Source organism: Entelurus aequoreus, linkage group LG15 (assembly GCF_033978785.1).
Source record: "Entelurus aequoreus isolate RoL-2023_Sb linkage group LG15, RoL_Eaeq_v1.1, whole genome shotgun sequence".
Taxonomy (NCBI): domain Eukaryota; kingdom Metazoa; phylum Chordata; class Actinopteri; order Syngnathiformes; family Syngnathidae; genus Entelurus; species Entelurus aequoreus.
Genome location: NC_084745.1, coordinates 45931371 through 45951704, shown reverse-complemented (window position 1 = coordinate 45951704; position 20334 = coordinate 45931371). Strand labels below are relative to the sequence as shown.

Here is a 20334-nt window from a genome sequence, read left to right as displayed (position 1 = left end):
TATTTTGATTTGAGAAACTTGGTATTGGATGTGTCGATATTTGTAGGTGTTGATATTTCAGTATCGATTCATGTTCGTGTTCATTAGCACAGTGTTTTTCAACCACTGTGCCGCGGCACACTGAGATACAGTCTGGTGTGCCGTGGGAGATTATCTGCGGTCCTCCCCAAGGTTTCTCATTGTCCCATTGGGTTGAGTTTTTCCTTGCCCTGATGTGGGATCTGAACCGAGGATGTCGTTGTGGCTTGTGCAGCCCTTTGAGACACTTGTGATTTAGGGCTATATAAATAAACAGTGATTGATTGATTGATGTGACAGGTCGTGACAGTACACCTACTTTGAGACAAGAGCTATATTGATGCATGCTATGGTTTAAAGCAGGGGTGTCAAACGTACGGCCCGAGGGCCGGATCAGGCCCGCGAACAGGTTTTATCCGGCCCGCGGGATGAGTTTGCTAAGTATAAAAATGAACCTGAAATTTTTGAATGAAAGAAACAGCTGTTCTAAATGTGTCCACTAGATGGCACAATAGCAATTCTTTGTATCTTTGTAGATGATGCTACATATGTACAAAATAAACCTCATGATGTTAGTACATCAGTCGAGGAAAATGATCAAACTGCATAAATAACATCTTGTAATTTGATTTTGATATAATTGTTTTATCTTGATAGATTGAAAATGAACACCAATAAGTTGACTGATGAACATTATCACATAATTTATTCAGAAAATATAAATAACGACAAAAAAAGTATATATACTATTAACCGTAACAGGTAATTGTAAAAAAAAAAAAAACTTTATGATTTGTACAATTTCAGAATGTGCTTGTTCTATTTTTAAACAAATAAAACAATCTGAAGTTGTCTTTATTTTTAAGTTATCGTGCCATGATTTTACCAGTCCGGCCCACTTGGGAGTAGATTTTTCTCCATGTGGCCCCCCATCTAAAATGAGTTTGACACCCCTGGTTTAAAGTCATATCCAACAATTGCGACAACGAGTTTTTACTGTCATCTGAGTTTCGTTTTTGAATGATTTCTGCTGGTGGTGTGCATCCGGATTTTTTCAGCGCAAAAAACGTGCCTTGGCTCAAAAAAAGGTTAAAAAACACTGCATTAGCATCGCTGCTAAACAGAGACGTGTGTTTCTTAACATGGCGTGTTTCCGGTTGATGGCCGCCAGATGGCGGTGTTTCCACGGATATACAACCCGATGCTCATAGCGTGGAAATCAAGATAGTGTCTGTAGGAATGTCCACGGTCAGTCAAAGGAGGACATGCAGGCAGAGCCGCTCAGCGTAGTCGGAAGAATGTTGTCTTTTTGGCGGAGACTCGGCGGAAGCGGGTAATAATAGGAGTTGTGTTGAGATCATGGCGGAGAGTGCAGGGGCAGCAACAAGACGAGTGTGTCACATGGCAACCGCACCACCTTTCACCTGCTTTTGGACGGTGTGAAGACGCAGCGGCGACATGTCCAGAGACAGCATGACGGCCGTACGACGAGCCCACCCCCCGGCAGCGAGCGCCACGGCGCATAAAGAGAACGGCCACGCCGCACCGAGCACCTCTCAGGCCGGCGCCCGCTCCCAGCGCCCCTCTGCGGGGAACACGCCCGATGACACCCCGGGGTCGGCCACTGGCCAGCTGACGCAGACGTGGCTGGACTTCGCCAAGACCTTTGTGCTCATTTTCCCTGTTTACGCGCTGGGATACTTTGACTTCAGCTTCAGCTGGATGTTGATAGGACTTGTGGTTTATTTCTGCTGGAGGACAAACGCGGGAGGGAAGAGAAGCCGCCTTAACCGAGCCTTGACGTTCCTGGAGCGCGAAGACAGCAGCCTCACACCGGGTCTGACCATCTCGGACCTGCCGCCATGGGTGAGCATGTTGTCTTCTTCTTCTTCTTCTTCTTCTTCTTAACTTTGACGCCAGCTAAGACTGGAGGTGTAAAGCTGTGATGGAGAAGCAGCTGTCCACTAAAGCAGTGACGTTAGAGCACCTAAATCCAGCAGGGGACAACCAATGGAAAAGTGCACACCACATTATTTTGGGACAGTACTCTCTGACTTGTTATCAACACATAGGACAAATACACTTCTTTATCATATAGACATGACACTTTTTAAAATCTGGGACATCGTTAAGAGCCCTTTTTATTAGAGATGTCCGATATTATCGGCCGATAAATGCTTTAAGAATGTAATATCGGAAATTATCGGTATTGTTTTTTTATTATCAGTATCGTTTTTTTTTATTTATTTATTTATTTTTTATTAAATCAACATAAAAAACACAAGATACACTTACAATTAGTACACCAACCCCAAAAACCTCCCTCCCCAATTTACACTCATTCACACTAAGGGGTTGTTTCTTTCTCTTATTATTATTCTGGTTCCTACATTATATATCAATATACATCAATACAGTCCGTAAGCACACATGATTGTGCGTGCTGCTGGTCCACTAATAGTACTAACCTTTAACAGTTAATTTTACTCATTTTCATTAATTACTAGTTTCTATGTAACTGTTTTTATATTGTTTTACTTTCTTTTTTATTCAAGAAATTTTTTAAATTTTTTTTATCTTATTTTATTTTATTTTTTTTAAAAAGGACCTTATCTTCACCATACCTGGTTGTCCAAATTAGGCATAATAATGTGTTAATTCCACGACTGTATATATTAGTATCGGTTGATATCGTGTCGGTTGATAACAGTATCGATAATTAAGGGTTTGGTCAATATCGGAATATCGGATATCGGCAAAAAGCCATTATCGGACATACCTACTTTTTATCATTGCGATATCAGCTTCCTCACCAATTCCTCACCAATATGCAACGTCTTCTTCTTTGACCCAAAAATGGCCGCTATGTTGGCCAAAGACCCTTGCATGGGATGGGACTTGACCAGGGGTGTCAAACTCATTTTAGATTGGAAAAATCTACTCCCAAGTGGGCCAGTCTGGTAAAATCACGGCACGATAACTTAAAAATAAAGACAACTTCAGATTGTTTTCTTTGTTTAAGAATAGAACAAGCACATGTACAAATCATAATGTTGTTGGGTTTTTTTTACACGTACATGTTGCGGTTAATAATTTATTTGTCGTTATTTATATTTTCTGAACATAGTATGTGATAATGTTCATCAGTCAACTCATTGGTGTTAATTTTCAATCTATCAAGATAAAGAATTATAGTTTTACTGTAAAAAAAAAAACTGGCCAGAATTTTAGCGGTACCATTTTTCTAATTTATAGTAAATTAGTGTGTAAAAACCACCCTAAATATTATGGTAAAATTCTGGCGACTGCGCTGCCAATTTTTGACAGTAAAAGGAACAGACTTTTCTTCCAGTACATCTTGCGGGCAAATGTAAATAACAGTTAAAGTTGCGTGTTTGTTATCATTGTTACCCACATTGAATTGTACATCATTGTTGTTGTTGTTGTTGTCATGATCTGTGGTCCGGATCATGTTTTTGTATTTTCTGTTAGTTTTGGAATCCTTTAATTCCTGTTTGTGACACCTGAGTTTGGTTTGGTTGCCATGGCTGCTTATTGTTTTCACCTGCCTCTGGTGTTCGGGACGCTCACCTGTCTCTAATCAGAGGCATTATTTAAGCCTGCCAGGGGTGTCAAACTCATTTTACACCGGAAAAATCTACTCCCAAGTGGGCTAGACTGGTAAAATCACGGCACGATAACTTAAAAATAAAGACAACTTCAGATTGTTTTCTTTGTTTAAAAATAGAACAAGCACATGTACAAATCATAATGTTGTTGTTGTTTTTGTTACACGTACATGTTGCGGTTAATAATTTATTTGTCGTTATTTATATTTTCTAAACATATTATGTGATAATGTTCATCGGTCAACTCATTGGTGTTAATTTTCAATCTATCAAGATAAAGAGTTATATCAAAATCAAATTACAGGATGTTATTTATGTAGTTTGATCATTTTCCTCGACTGATGTACTCATAGACATCTTATAAGTAAACGCAGCATTGGCTGCTGTGAGGCGAGAAATTCGGCCGCCATCTTGAAGTGGTGATGAGGAGCCGGCGAGCAGCCTAAACTGACAGTTGACAGGTTAGAAAACAAAGATGCCGGGCTGGTGTTCAGCGTTTTCCTGCTCAAATGAGCGGACTGTTGAAAATAGGAATCGGGGGATTACTTTTCACATGTAGGATTTAACATTAACGTACTATTGGTTGTATTTTGTGAAAAGAATATTACCACACAGTTGAGAAGGAGCAAAGATCTTCAATAGTACTGAAATCGTAGCCGGTAGCAAACAAGAGTATGACCATAATAGAATTTAGTTGATATAAAGACTTTCAGGTGTTTATATATGTTTATGTTTAAGTATTTGGCAGACGCTTTTATCCAAAATGACATACATAAAAATAATACATAAAACAATCACTGTAAACATTATAATTTAAGGGAAGAATGTAATACAAAGTGTCAAGACAGAATAAACTCTCTGCTGCTGCAGCAACAGAGATACAGTCTATAGGTCCCTAAGATATATAGATATCTAATGTATTCATACATTGTTTATGTAGGATATACGCATGTGTATATACAACCTAATCATATTGTGTCTTCAACTTAAAAATAGCTGACGTTTTTTTTTTCCCCTTCTCAGGGATTATATTGTATTGTTTTGATCTCGGACGTCTGGTCACTTATAGCATATAAAAATATTCTATTACTGTTAAGCAAACTATGAATAATAAAACACGCCAAAACATGTGTCCTTTATCATAGCTATATGTATGACAAAAAAGCGCGTGAAAATCAGTGGTATTCAGTGAGGTAAGATAAATTCAATGCGCTGACAGTTCATTGCTCCTGCCAAATTAATTGCACTGAGTGGAGCGAATCACCACTCCAAGATGGCGGCCCCGCGTCTCGTCAGCGCCAGTTAGCAGTAACGCTTGATGCTGCGTACCCTTATAAGATGTCTATGGATGTACTAACATCATGTGATTTATTTTGCACATATGTAGCATCATCTACAAAGATACAAAAAATTGCTATTGCGACATCCAGTGGACACATTTAGAACAGCTGTTTCTTTCATTCAAAAATTTCAGTTACATTTTTATACTTGGCAAACTCATGCCGTGGGCCGGATAAAACCTGTTCACAGGACTGATCCGGGACTCGGGCCGTACGTTTGACACACCTGACCTAGGAGGAGGAAGAAGTAGTTCTGGTTTCATTTAGACAACATCGCAATAATTTAGTTACTTTACATTGTGTTACGGGCAGCACGGTGGAACAGAGGTTAGTGCATGTGCCTCACCATACCTTTGCATGGGATGAGACTAGACCAGGGGTGTCAAAGTCATTTTAGATGGGGGGCCACATGGAGAAAAATCTACTCCCAAGTGGGCCGGACCGGTAAAATCCCGGCACGATAACTTAAAAATAAAGGCAACTTCAGATTGTTTTCTTTGTTTAGAAATAGAACAAGGACATGTAAAAATCATAATGTTGTTGTTGTTGTTTTTTGGCACTTACATGTGGCGGTTAATAGTATTCTATCTTTATTTGTTGTTATTTATACTTTCTGAATAAATTATGTGATAATGTTAATCAGTCAACTCATTGGTGTTAATTTACAATCCATCAAGATAAAAAAAAAAATATCAAAATCAAATTACAGGATGTTATTTATGTAGTTTGCCTCATTTTCCTCGACTGGTGCGCTAACTAACATGTGTTTTTATTTTTTTTATTTTTTTACATATGTGATATCATCTACAAATATACAAAGAATTGCTTTTGCGACATCCAGTGGACACATTTAGAAAAGCTGTTTCTTTCATTCAAAAATTCCGGGTTAATTTTTATACTTAGCGAACTCATGCCGCGGGCCGGATAAAACCTGTTCGCGGGCCTGATCCGGCCCTCGGCCCGTACGTTTGACACCCCTGGATTAGACAGTGTTGAAAGCAGGTGTTAACAGAGGAGGACAAAGTCAAACATTATGTGACCTCATACTCGCTCACAATGTTGTGACCGATGGTGCAGGCCTCTTGTAAAAGTTACAAGATCCTTTCCGCTGACTCGGATGAGGACGCTGTGATGGTTCAGATGTTCTGGTGGTGAGGAGCAAGGTGGGCTGGGAGCATTGAAATATGGAGGCTATACCTTTGGCTGTCTCACAAATGGACATTTCCACTGTTTGTGTCTCTAAAGCTGCACTAGTCCTCCAGTCTTGGTGGACTTTGGATGAAGCTGTTCCTGCACTAATTCTGCTAACTAAACTAAATCATTAAGCACTTTAATGTGACACTTAGAGCAGAATAGGATCAATGTGCCGCTACCAACTCGTCAGTGTATTAGTTACACCTGCACATTCCAATTAGGGATGCACCAATATGAAAAGGTAGTATCATGATTACTATCTATCATGGTATTGTTTAATATGATCAAAAAATTACTCAAGATACACTAAGTGTTTAAAAACAACAATTGTAGAATATACAGAAAAAATGATAGCTCAGTCCCCAAAACTCTTCCGTAAAGGTAACAGTGGTGAAGATTTTAGATTTTCAGCAATTCTGTGTAAATCCACTGTAGATTCTAACATACAATTTCTGGCGACTGAGTTGCCAGTTTTTACCATAAAATTTACTGATTTTTTTTTATTTTTACAGTGCACTGTAAAAAAAAGTCAGTTTTTACAATAAAATTCTAGTGACTGAGTTGCAAGTATTTTACCATAAAAATAATACTGTTTTTACATTTACAGGAATGGACGGTAAGAACAACTACCATAGATTTTACGGTAAAAACTGACAGCTAGGGTCGCTAGAATTATACCGATTTTCAATTTACATTAATATCATTATAAAGAACACCATACATTTTTCAGCAACATTCTGATGACTGAGTTGCCAGCTTAAGCTGCAAGCTGCCGTAAAATCTACAATTTTTTACAGTGCACTGTAAACAAAAATAACTCAGTTGATTTTACAGCAAAATACCGGAATCCAGTTGCCAGAATTTTACTGCAAAAACAAAAGTGTAATTTTTCCATTTACAGAAGTGCATTGTTAAAACAATGAGGACAGATTTGAAGTAAAAACAAAACAAAACAATAAAAACCTGGCAGCTCAGTTGCTAGAATTCTACCCCAAAATATACTGGTACCGATTATCACTTTTCAGTAATTTTGGTGTTAAAAAACAATCAATCAATCAGTCAAAGTGTATTTATATAGCCCTTAATCACAAGTGTCTCAAAGGGCTGCACAAGCCACAACGATATCCTCAGTTCAAATCCCACTTAAGGGCAAGAAAAACTCAACCTAATGGGATACAATATACAATTCTGGCAATTGAGTTGCCAGTTTGAGCAATATTAGCTGCCAGCTGCCGTAAAATGTACACATTTTTTTTTACAGTGCACTGTAAAATAAAGTCAGGTTTTACGGGTACCAGAATTTACTGTAAAGATAAAGTTGGTATTGTTTTTCCATTTACAGTAATTCGGTTTAAAATCCACAGTATATTTTAATGTTAAAATTTTAGCAAGTGAGCTGCCAGTTTTGTTTTTTTACCGTAAAAATAAAATTGGTACTGTTTCTCAGTTTACAGTAATCCACTGTAAAACAATGACTGTAGATTTTACAGTAAAAAAAAAAAACTAGCCAGAATTTTAGCGGTACAATTTTTCTAATTTATAGTAGATTAGTGTGTAAAAACCACCCTAAATATTATGGTAAAATTCTGGCAACTGCGCTGCCAATTTTTGACAGTAAAAGGAACAGACTTTTTTTCCAGTACATCTTGCGGGCAAATGTAAATAACAGTTAAAGTTGAGTGTTTGTTGTCATTGTTGCCCACATTGAATTGTACATCATCGTTGTTGTTGTTGTTGTTGTCATGATCCGTGGTCCGGATCATGTTTTTGTATTTTCTGTTAGTTTAGGACTCCTTCAGTTCCTGTTTGTGACACCTGAGTTTGGTTAGGTTGCCATGGCTGCTTATTGTTTTCACCTGCCTCTGGTGTTCGGGATGCTCACCTGTCTCTAATCAGAGGCACTATTTAAGCCTGCCTTTGCCAGTCAGTCAGCCTGGCGTCATTGTTCGCTTCATGCCTGGTCTATGTAAGTCTTGTTTATTTCATGCCACAGTTTCGAGAGGTTCCATGTCTATAGTTTTATGTTTCCTGCGCTAAGTTGCCTTAGCTTCCGCGTGCGATAGGCACGCTTGCCTTTGTTGTTTGCCTGTTATTTAGTAAATTGGATGATTTATCAAGATTAAATCATGTTCCTACCTGCAAGTCCTGTTCGGAGTCGTCCGTTTGCATCCTGGGAGAACGAACCGCGCAGTAAGCTGCAACCCCGCCGTGACAGTTGTTACCTTAGTTGTTTTAATAATAATAATACCTGGGATTTATATAGCGCTTTTCTAAGTACCCAAAGTCGCTTTACATGTAGAACCCATCATTCATTCACACCTGGTGGTGGTAAGCTACTTTCATAGCCACAGCTGCTCTGGGGTAGACTGACGTTGGTTCATACACAAAACTATTGCTTTGTCTGTTTGTCAAAGTAGTTGCTGGCTGTCGCTTGCAAATTGTTCTTATAAATTATTCCCTCTGACTAGGCAGCGGAACGAAGCCAGCTAAAGAAAAAAAAAGAAAAGATCGAGGCAAAGCTTTTATGTTGTGGCCCAAATATATTGGTGGCAGGCCGCCACAAATAAATTAATGTATGGTGAACACCGTTTCATCCAGGTATGTTGCTTATATAAAGCATGTCCCGACTTGTGGGCATCATCGCTGCAAAGATAGGTGAATAATTAAGATGCTCTGCTCCTTAGATAATCCATTACTATTTTATGTTAGAGGTCACTGTGTCAGATGTTTACTGAAAATGTTGGAAGCCCCGAGCATTTAAGTAGAACTTGATGTTCCTGTCACTTCGTCCTCCCAGGATGACAGAAATGCCGGATAAGCACTTTGCAGCGCCCGTTAGGAATAGCACCGTCCTGTGTCGCTGCCTTGCTGCATGCCATAACTCAAGCAGCTGCTGCATTGATTTAACCCTTAAACCGCTTGAGCAACATGTTTCTTTTGGAGGAAGCTTGGGTGTGTGTGTGTGTGTGTCAATCATTGCAATCATTACCCGTTCATTACCCCATTAATGAGTCATGGTGTCCAATTGGGTTTAAGGAAGTCGACAAATAGTTGATTTCCTTTTACTTTGTTGTCTTAAGAGCAGTAACGCGGTCTTTTGGAGGACAAGTTCACACGTGATTAGAAAGCTTTACACGGTTCTTGTGTGTACTGTCTATGTAAAGCAGGGCTATTCAACTACATGATGAAGAGGGCCGCAGTTTCAAGAGCCCAAGGGCTCAGGAGCTGGACATCAAAATGTGGATGTTTCATGCCTGCGCTGGTTATATTTCTTTGAGACTGTGTTTACTTAATTACGAAGTGAAGACGTCTGTCTTTCACACTGCATTGTCAATAAATTAATTATTCTGCCCTTGCTACTCGTTTCCAGAGTGCACACTAAAACGGCTGGGTTATTTTGATAACCCAATTTGCGAGCGTTGGGTGACATTTTGGAGTTATTTTTATGAAGAGCAATCCATTTAGGGCAATTTTTCAACTCAATTACTGGGATTTCCAAACTATGAACTAGAGATGTCCGATAATGGCTTTTTTGCCGATATCTGATATTCCGATATTGTCGAACTCTTAATTACCGATATCGACATCAACCGATACCGATATATACAGTCGTGGGATTAACACATTACTATGCCTAATTTTGTTGTGATGCCCCGCTGGATGCATTACACAATGTAACAAGGTTTTCCAAAATAAATCAACTCAAGTTATGGAAAAAATTGCCAACATGGCACTGCCATATTTATTATTGAAGTCACAAAGTGCATTATTGGTGGGCGGGGTTGAGGTGTGTGTGTGTAGGGGGGTGTATATTGTAGCGTCCCGGAAGAGTTAGTGCTGCAAGGGGTTCTGGGCATTTGTTTTGTTGTGTTTATGTTGTGTGGGTTCACAGTGTGGTGCATATTTGTAACAGTGTTAAAGTTGTTTATACTGTCACCCTCAGTGTGACCTGTATGGCTGTTGACCAAGTATGAATTGCATCCACTTGTGTGTGTGAAAAGCCGTAGATATTATGTGACTGGGCCGGCATGCAAAGGAAGTGCCTTTAAGGTTTATTGGCGCTCTGTACTTCTCCCTACGTTCGTATACACAGCGGCGTTTTAAAAAGTAATACATTTTACTTTTTGAAACCGATACTGATAATTTTGAAACCGATACCGATAATTTCCGATATTACATTTTAAAGCATTTATCGGCCGATAATATCGGCTGTCCGATATTATCGGACATCCCTACTATGAACCATGTTTGGGTTGTTTTTCAATGAGTAACACATTTTTGGGTAAAAGGCTTTTTTTCTTAAAAAGGTCCTTTTTTTCTTGAAGGGAATTTTATTAAGGATTAATGTCATTAACATTATTTACAATCACACATCTTATGTACATGAAAATATTTGAGCATGCTGTATAGAACTACTATTGTCATGAGCCGCTGCCCGGATCATGTTTGTTTAGTTTTTGACTCCCTCAGTTCCTGTTTTGAGCACCCTTAGGTTTGTGTTTTAGTTGCCATGACTGCAGATTGTTTTCAGCTGCGTCTGATTAGTGTTCGGGACGCTCAGCTGCTTCTGGGCACTAATCGGAGAGCTACTTATTCCCTGCTTTTCGCCACACTCAGTCTGACTTTCTTATTTGCTTCAGTGCAACAGTTATGACGGCTACTAATTTGATTTCGAAGTCCCGTCTGCATCCTGGGAGAACGATACACGCAGTAAAATGCGACCCCGTGATCATACACGGCAATTCTTGTAAAAAACAAATGTCACTCATATCTTGCTTTTGAGTATATTTTAATGGAATAAAAAAATATTTGATCAGTTGTTGGGAAGGAGTAGGACAAACCAGCAGTAAAATGTATAATTTTTAACCAACTATTAGGTCAAGGAGCGTTAAATTGCGAAATCCAATAGTTAACATCAAAAGCGGCCATCATTGAGGAGTCCTCGGGGGATGTTTTCAGAACAGCCTGCTCCTGTTGTTGCAGCGTCAAGGCCATTCGAGGGAGTCAAATCCTAGATTAGGATTTTTGTTTTTCCGCGTGCAGACATTACAATGACTTGTCTGTTCTATTCGTCCATGCAATCTATCAAGATAAAGAATTATATCAAAATCCAATTACAGGATGTTATTTATGTAGTTTGATCATTTTCCTCAACTGATGTACTAACATCATGTGATTTATTTTGCACATATGTAGCATCATCTACAAAGATACAAACAATTGCTATTGCGACATCCAGTGGACACATTTAGAACAGCTGTTTCTTTCATTCAAAATATTCAGGTTAATTTTTATACTTGGCAAACTCATGCCGCGGGCCGGATAAAACATGTTCGCGGGCCTGATCCGGCCCTCGGGCCGTACGTTTGACACCCCTGACCCTGAACTATTAGGTCAAGGAGCGTTAAATTGCGCAACCCAATAGTTGGGTCTAGAATAACCCAACATTGTAGTGAGCATAACTCAGCTTTTGTGTGAAATAAATTCAACCCAATAGTTGGGTTATAAATCAATCAACATTGAGTTAGCATAACTCAAATTTTGGGTTAAATAATTCAACCCAATAGTTTGGTTGGGAGTAACCCAACATTAAGATATCATAACTCACCTTTTTGGTTAAATAATTCAACGCAGAAGTTGGGTTGAAAAAATATACCCAAAATGTTATTAAAATAACTCAAATAAGGGGTTCATCCTTTTCTGAACCAGCAGTTGGGTTGAAACTGGGTTATTTTTTAACCCAACATTTTTAGTGTGTGTGCAGATAGTTAACAGTATGAAGAAAAAAAGCTCCTTCTTTTGAAGTATTTTCCTTCCTTAGTTTTATTTCTTTACATTTCTTCCTTTATTTAGGTTTGTAAGACTGAAACTATAAACATAACACAAGTATAACATATGTTGTGCATTTTACATAAAGTCCATTGTGTTAATTTGTTCACACAATAAACTACCAATGTTTACACATATAGAAATTATACAACATTCACACATCAAACATCGCACGCAATGTATGTGACTCATCACAAATAAACCTAAGGTGTAGCGTTGTCGCCCTCTACCTGTCAAATTCAGCGCTGCATTTATTAAACGAGGTTTGATCGGCAGTTACTCTCAGACAAAAAAACAACAACACGACCACGAATACAAAAAACATCACAAAGTCAGCAATTTCAATACAAAGGAATGTAAATATATGTATGCACAGATTATATCGGTTTACAAATGTTTGACCAAGTTTCGTGATGAAGCTGGGATTTCTACCATTGTTGATGCTTGTCTGGATCAACGTGTCCGTCGCTTAAAATGTCAGACAGGAAACAATGACTCCAGCACTTGCTCGGGGCAGAACATTCATACTTTGTTGTCCAGTCGTTGTTAAAAGTCTGTTTATTGCAATTTGATTAGATTTTTTTTGTCAGGGTCTTAATGAGTCTTCTTTTACTCACCCCACTGCTGCTTCATTGTGACACATATGCCTCACTGTGGCCCCCTGCGGGGTGGCGGGAGTACTGCATACATGATCAACCCTAGTTTTAATGGTTTCATCAAGCCTTTTTGGGTGATGTTTGGCAGGCCAATTTGAAAAGCTTTGGCGGGCCGGATGTGGCCTGCAGTCCGCCAGTTGAAAAGGAATTATGTAAATGTGAAATGTATACTGTAGATTACTAGTTTCATCTTCATGGTATGACGGAGCCATTGTGACTAAGTCTTTTGTCTCCCTGTAGGTCCACTTCCCAGACGTGGAGCGTGTGGAGTGGCTAAACAAGGTAAAGCAGCTAGAGGTTGTCTTTTCACATTATTTGCTCGAGTGAAGCCCCTCGCCATGGATGTCTCCTATCTTGCAGGGACGTGCTTCTGCAGCACTCTGAAATAAGCTGACTGTACAGGAAACCTTCTTAAATATTTATCAACAAACGTCTCATTTGTTTAGAGTGATTACAGAATTATTATTTTGATTACTATAATAATCATCAGTAATAATAATACTCATAATAATGACTATAATAATAATAATACAGTTAATCATGACCATAATTTGGGGTGATGAAAAAATTGATTCACATCTGAATTGCCATTCTTAGTTATTCCAAATAATTTTGAAGAATTTATTTTAAAAATATATATTTTTTGAAGAGTCAATTTAAAAATCTATATTTAGGCCAAATCTGTGTCATACTCGTTGCGCTTATATACGACAACAGCCAGGAGAACCTTTTTTAAATTTTTTTTTACTTGTAGCCGGTTTGGAAAATATTTTGTTATGATTTCTATACCAAATAATGTATTGCAAGAACCGGTTTGCATCAAAAATTGTGTTCAATTGACAATTCTAAATCAAATTGCCCCCCCAATAATCGGATTTGAATCGAATTGTGAATTTCATCCTCATTCATTTTTAATGATGAATGAGGGAAAAACGGAAATTTTAGTTTTTGGTCCGGCCCTCACTGACTTGGGACCATTGCAAAATGATGTGCGTCCCAAAGTCACCAGCCTTGGCGTCACTATAGACAGCGATTTTAAACTTGACAAACAAGTCAATGGCGTTTTTAAAATCGTGTTTTTATCATCTTCGTCTTTTAGCAAAGGTAAAACCGTTTTTATCTTTTAACCCTTTTGAACAAGTCGTGCATGCTTTTATTTTAAGTCGCCTGGACTACTGCAATGCACTTTATGCTGGCATTAGCCAAAAAGCTCTCTCCCGGTTGCAGTTAGTCCAGAACGCACCAGCACGACTTTTAACAGGGGCCAGGAAACGCCAGCATATAACCCCAATTCTTCAGAGTTTGCACTGGCTCCCTGTTCATTTTAGAATTGATTTTAAAACCTTGCTGTTTGGTTTTAAAGCTTTTCATGGACTGGCACCTCATTATATCTCAGACCTCATCCAAATTTAGACTCCTGCGCACGCTCTGAGGTCCGAGAGCCAGCTCCAGCTCGTGGTGCCCAAGACCAGACTTAAAACCAGGGTAGACAGGGCCTTCTGTGGTCGGCCCTAAGCTCTGGAACACTCTGCCCCTCCATGTTCGAACTGCTCCCACAGTGGAGTGTTTTAAGTCTCGTCTTAAGACCCACTTTTATTCTCTGGCTTTTAACACTACGTGAGTTGTGTGGTCCTCTGTTGTCCTCTGTGTTTTTAAAATGTTGATTTCTATTCACGGTTTTAATTGGTTTTACCCTTTAAAATAGTTTTTAATCATATTTATTTTATATTGGTTTTATATTATGTATTTATTTTTTGTTTTTATTCAGTCATTGGTGGAGCTAAGGATAATATTTTAATGTTGTGCAGCACTTTGGAATCATTTTGTTGTTTAAATGTGCTATATAAATAAAGTGGATTGGATTGATTTTTGTGAGATCCACATCTCCAGGAGTAAAAATCGTATCATTATTTTTTATTAGCTAATATACAATAATTAATATTATTATCACTAACATAATAGGAATAATGATAATAAAATAATTAGAGCTACAGCTATTGATTGTTTTAGTAATCGTTTGAATAATCGAATAAAACACACTTTCTAGCATCAATGTGTATTTTAGGGAAAATAGTTTAAATAAACAACTATAATCTTTATCCTTTTTTAAAAAAAAATGAATGCACAATATCAACGTTGAAATTGCACTTCTAATGTGTGCATTATTACAATTTTCAATGAAAAACCTCTCCCCTGTGCGCACCCACACACCACCGCTCTCATGTGCGCTCGACTGCAGCAGCCATTCAGAAACTATGCCCACATATTTAAATGTCAGGGCACTCTATGCTCTCTGGATTTTATAAATTTTTATTAGTTACTTTCATTAAACGATTAATCAAAGCAACTTTCTTATTTGATTATTAAATTTAATCGATTAATCGTTGCAGCCCTGATAATAACAGTAGTAGCAGTAGTAGTAGTAGTAGTGGTAAAAATGATAATTATTATGGTGATAATAGGACTACTAGTACCGCATTAATACTATTAATAGCAATAATTACAATACTGCTGCTACTGCTGATAATAATGAATAATGATGATAAAATACGTCTACTACTACTACTAATAATAATAACTCTAATAACTAGAGAAGCACTTTGAGAGTGCAGACTGCCACCGGGCCTTATCTAAAAGTAAAGAATTCCTGAAAAATAATTCTGAATCCTGACGGTGATGCGGATCCCCCCGTAAATCTAATCATCTGTTCTTCATCCAACTGTGACATTTCCTTAAAGTTGAATCAAAATCCGCCCATAACTTTTTGAGCTACGTTGCTAACCAACAGACAGACAAACAAACCCCAGCGAATCGAAGAATAAATAAAATTGCCAAGTTCGAAGGCCCTGCGATGAGGTGACGACTTGTCCAGGGTGTACGCCGCCTTCCGCCCGAGTGCAGTTGGGATAGGCTCCAGCACCCCCGCCACCCCTGAGAGGGACAAGCGGTAGAAAATGGATGGATGGAGTGTGTTTTTGATCGTCTGTCGTGTCCAACCAGGCTAAGAGGGTTCACTCTTTGTATCGATCACCTGGGTGCGTTTGTTCTATAGCGTTTGTTAGGCATCCACTCTCTTTTCTCTCTGTGGGTGTAGGCGGGGCCACAGGCATACACAGACAGAGAAGTTCAGCCTTGTAACAGAAACGTAAGGTAATGTAGAAGTAATGATCTGGATCTAATCAATTATCCTATTATTGGCATTTCCTAATTGTTTCTTCAAATTCTGCTCATAACTTTTTGAGTTATGTTGCCGACTAAGTAACTAACTGTAGACATTGCGTACCTGCGGTCCCGCTGATACATACGCAGATGCCAGTTGTGCAGAGTTGACAAAGGTTTTAATGATTGTTTTCACGCTCTTCAGACAGAATTGTTTTTTCCAGACTTTGCAGTCTCTCCCCTACTCCTCCTCCTCCTCCTGCACCCGGCTGCTCACTGTTAAAGACAACAGATGATTAGATTAACACGTACCACCTGTGAAATCTAATCACCTGCCAGCTGTGTCTCGCCGTCAGCACACGCCCCGCCCTACCCGATGGTGCTCGTCCTCAGCACCATGGACAGCGGCGGTGACTTTTGCTCCTGCAAGCGTGCTGGCCACATCTCCCTCCACACTAACAAACCCTGGTGAATACATAACCTCATGGCGGAGGTACTAATACTACTATTAGTAATGGTAATAATAATAATAATATTAATATCAATACTACTACTACTACTCAAGATAATAGATCAAAATAAATGCTAATAGTTTAAAATAAATAGTAAAATAATACAAATACAAGGGGTGCAACAGTATCAAACTCTCACGGTACAATGCTGTCGCAGTGTTAAGGCCATGGTACGATATTTTTATTTTGGAATTGTTAAAAAGAAAAATACTTGTAAAAAAAAATAAAGTGGGAGGTACTGTATGTTTAGGATAAATACACTTACTGTAATTGAAGACAAACAATGCTCAAATGTTCTAATTGTATTACTACAAACATGTATTTTTAAGTGCAAATAATTGTGTGGAAAGTGTTTGAGACTGTTTCAAGTATATATTAGAAAAAGCTTACAGTTGAGTATCATTAATGTGATAAACACCCAGTGTAAAACAAAATTGTTCAACTTTTATTTTCTGACAAGCAATGTCCTCTGCAGTGCACATTCTTCAAATATCTTTTCTGGGTGATGGATTATCAAGTAGTTTCTCATATTTCCCGCCGTGTGCAGTGTCCGCTCTGGGTCGCCTTGGAAACGCTCGAGGTAGCGCAGACTTTATTACGTCCTCCAAAGAGGTTACGTTTTTGCCAGGGTTTGTGTGTCTATTAGCAACATAACTCAAAAAGTTATGGATGGATTTTGATGAAATGTCCATAAAAAAACAATTCCTCTTATCTATTACGAACACACTTTTCTCCCGATAGCTTCCTCTTTTTCTCCCCTTTACAACGTTCCATGCCCTCGCCTTGCTGATCCCGCGCTGCGCAGAAGATTATGGGAGATGTAGTTTATTTTCAGATCGGCCAATGCAAAAGTGCCAGAAAAAAAACTACACTTAAGTTTTTGTTTGACACCGTCACACGTCACTGCATTATTGTGAGGTTTTTAAAACCGAAATTGTTATGATCCGCTGCCCGGATCATATTTTTCTGTTTACGTTTTCAAGTCACTCGTGTTTTTCTGTTAGTCTTGGTCTCTTTCTAGTTCCTGTTTATGCACCTCTGAGTTTGGTTACCATAGCAACTTATTACTTTCACCTGCCGCTGGGGTTCCCGACACGCACCTGTTTATCATCACTGTCATTATTATATAAGCCTGCCTTTCCATTCAGTCGGTCTTGCTTCGTAGTTTGTTTTCATACAACAGTTGACGACTTTTGTTTCCTGCTCTGGTAACCTTCTAGCTCCCACGCTAAAGGCTCTGTATGTTTAGTGTTTACCTTCTAGCTCCCACGCTAGCTCCTTTTGTTTCTTCCTTAAGTGCTATGAGCACGTTTTTGTTTGTTCAGTATTATTTATTTCTTAAATAAATAATTTCTTACCTGCAAGCTGTGTCCGAAGCCCGAACTGCATCCCTGGGAGAACGAACATTTGCATCACCATGCGCCCAGGTCGTCACAGAAATACCGCGGTGTCTACAATACCCTTACATCCTCAACAAATACTGTACCGTATTTTTTGGACTATAAGTCGCAGTTTTTTTCATAGTTTGGCCGGGGGTGCGACTTATACTCAGGAGCGACTTATGTGTGAAATTATTAACACATTACCGTAAAATATTAAATAATATAATTTAGCTCATTCATGTTAGAGACTAGACGTATAAGATTTCATGGGATTTAGCGATTAGGAGTGACAGATTGTTTGGTAAACGTATAGCATGTTCTATATGTTATAGTTATTTGAATGACTCTTACCATAATATGTTACGTTAACATACCAGGCACGTTCTCAGTTGGTTATTTATGCGTCATATAACGTACACTTATTCAGCCTGTTGTTCACTATTCTTTATTTTAAATTGCCTTTCAAATGTCTATTCTTGGTGTTGGGTTTTATCAAATAAATTTCCCCAAAAAAATGCAACTTATACTCCAGTGCGACTTATATATGTTTTTTTCCTTCTTTATTATGCATTTTCGGCCGGTGCGACTTATACTCCGGAGCGACTTATAGTCCGAAAAATACGGTAGTAAGAATGATGGTAATACCAATAATGTGGCTTTGACATGTCAGACGCTGAAGCAGATGTGGCCGTACATCAGCAAGTATGTGGAGAAGTTGTTCCGAGAGACCGTGGAGCCAGCGGTGAGGAAGTCCAATGTCCACCTCAGCACTTTCCACTTCAGCAAGATGGACTTTGGAGACAAAGTGAGTGTCTTCATCCTTCCTTGCAGCTGCTAAAGGTAAAGGCGACTTGTAGGCATGATCGCTGTTTGAAAGAAGAGAGACCAAGGGCTTTTTTTTCCACATTAAGACAAACTAAATTAATTATCTTTTCATATTCATATGTTGAAACATTAAACATGCTAAAATCAATTTAATGTGTATCAAGGTAAGCTAAGCCAGGGGTCGGCAACCCAAAATGTTGACAGAGCCACATATACATATAAAAATACAACAACCAAAAATCTGTCTGGCGCCGCAACAATTAAAAGCCTTAAATGAAGGCAACACATGATGTAAGTGTCTATATTAGCTATATTAGCCTACTATCAAAATGACTGTGTCGCAGGCTGACGCAAATCTAATCATCATTGACAGAAATGTTAAAATGTAATATTTATTCGACACATTTTTGCAACATTGCAAAACATTAGTAAAACGGAGGCTTCTCAGAGGGTGAGATTACTTCATGAAATGACTGGTTGAGAATGGCCAAAGGTATAGATGTGTGTGTCCAAGGTAAAGGAAACGGCAGGCTGTCTTCTTCTAATGGATTTATTACAGCCCTGGGCAAATTAAGGCACGGGGGCCGCATGCTGCCCGTTAAGTTTTTCAATCTGGCCCACCGGACATTCCCTCCAAATTTTTTTTAGATCTTTAAGATGGAAACTGTAGCTGCCACTTTGATGTGCAGTGATGTTTCGAAATTACCGGAAGTCTTGAACTATACAAAGTTTTTCAATGGTTAGAATCTGCGCTTTTGCATGATCTACTAGTTATTGTAATCTAAGTCACAGCAGCTCAGACGAGGCACCAAGCAGTGTGGGCGGGGAGCGTTTCCACAGAGGGTTTCTAGAGCGGCCAGCCTGAACTGCGGGTGTCAGGGACAGATACGGAAGGAGATTTTTTACAACAAAGTTCTAAAGCTTAGTGATATATCAGATTGTAGGTGTTTGTTTTTTTACCCTTCCTGTTCATATTTCTCTGTGTTTGTTGCATTTTTGTTGCGTTTCACTTGATTGTAAAATATGTCGATCGAGAGTGGGTGTGATGTTCATATGTTGTCAATATTCAGTGTTTTATCGTTCATAGTGTTATGTACTGAGAAGGGAAGGAGGCGACAACCAAGGCAGAACTGTAGTTTACAAGGTGTATTGAAACCTTTAATGAGTGAGTGGAGTGTGTATGCTAAAGTTGTTTATACGGCCACCCTCAGTGTGTCCTGTATCGCTGTTGATCAAGTATGCTTGCATTCACTTGTGTGTGCGCGCAGAAGCCGCACATGTAATGTGACTGGGCCAGCACTCGTTGGACTGGATGAAAAGCGGACGTGAGGATTTTTAGGAGGGGCACTGAAATTTGGGAGTCTCCCGGGAGGGTTGGCAAGTATGAGAATTAGCGGTGAATGCGGTGTTACCGCCGCTGTATATAATCGGCGGGCCAGCTCTAGTGTTACTTTGATATCGCCTCAAGGGCCAAGTGAAATTCCACGGCGGGCCAATTTTGGCCCGCGGGCCAGAGTTTGACACCCATGGCTTAAGTAGTCAGGAGGAAATGGGTAGCAGGTGTGCGCAAAGGTGGCTCCGCCCCGTTGCCCGAAATCCAGACAGGTGGCAGCACAGCTGCCAGATCGTGACACGACAAAGGTGCCATCAACGCACTGTAGCGCCTTGCTAGTGTGGTAGCGGCTAACGTCCCTTCACAGTGCAAGGCTGCTACAGAATTAGTAACCCTCACCTCCGTGGCGGCAAATAAGCTACATTTTTTTCAATTACCATTATCACCGGAGGACTAG

At 39.2% G+C, this 20334-nt stretch overlaps 1 protein-coding gene across 3 annotated transcripts in view; it reads left to right on the top strand.

Annotated features, from left to right (window-relative positions):
• The first annotated feature begins 997 nt into the window (after positions 1 to 997).
• The window catches only part of esyt2b (extended synaptotagmin-like protein 2b), a 90028-nt gene continuing 70691 nt past the window's right edge, over positions 998 to 20334 (top strand). For 2 of the 3 annotated variants that reach the window (XM_062021628.1, XM_062021627.1), the window contains exons 1-3: positions 998 to 1884; positions 12907 to 12948; positions 18390 to 18524. In XM_062021628.1, the coding sequence (XP_061877612.1) occupies positions 1477 to 1884; positions 12907 to 12948; positions 18390 to 18524 (585 nt within the window). In that variant the 5' untranslated portion in view covers positions 998 to 1476. The remainder of the gene's footprint in view (positions 1885 to 12906; positions 12949 to 18389; positions 18525 to 20334) is intronic. The other variant, XM_062021629.1, reaches the window with a different exon arrangement.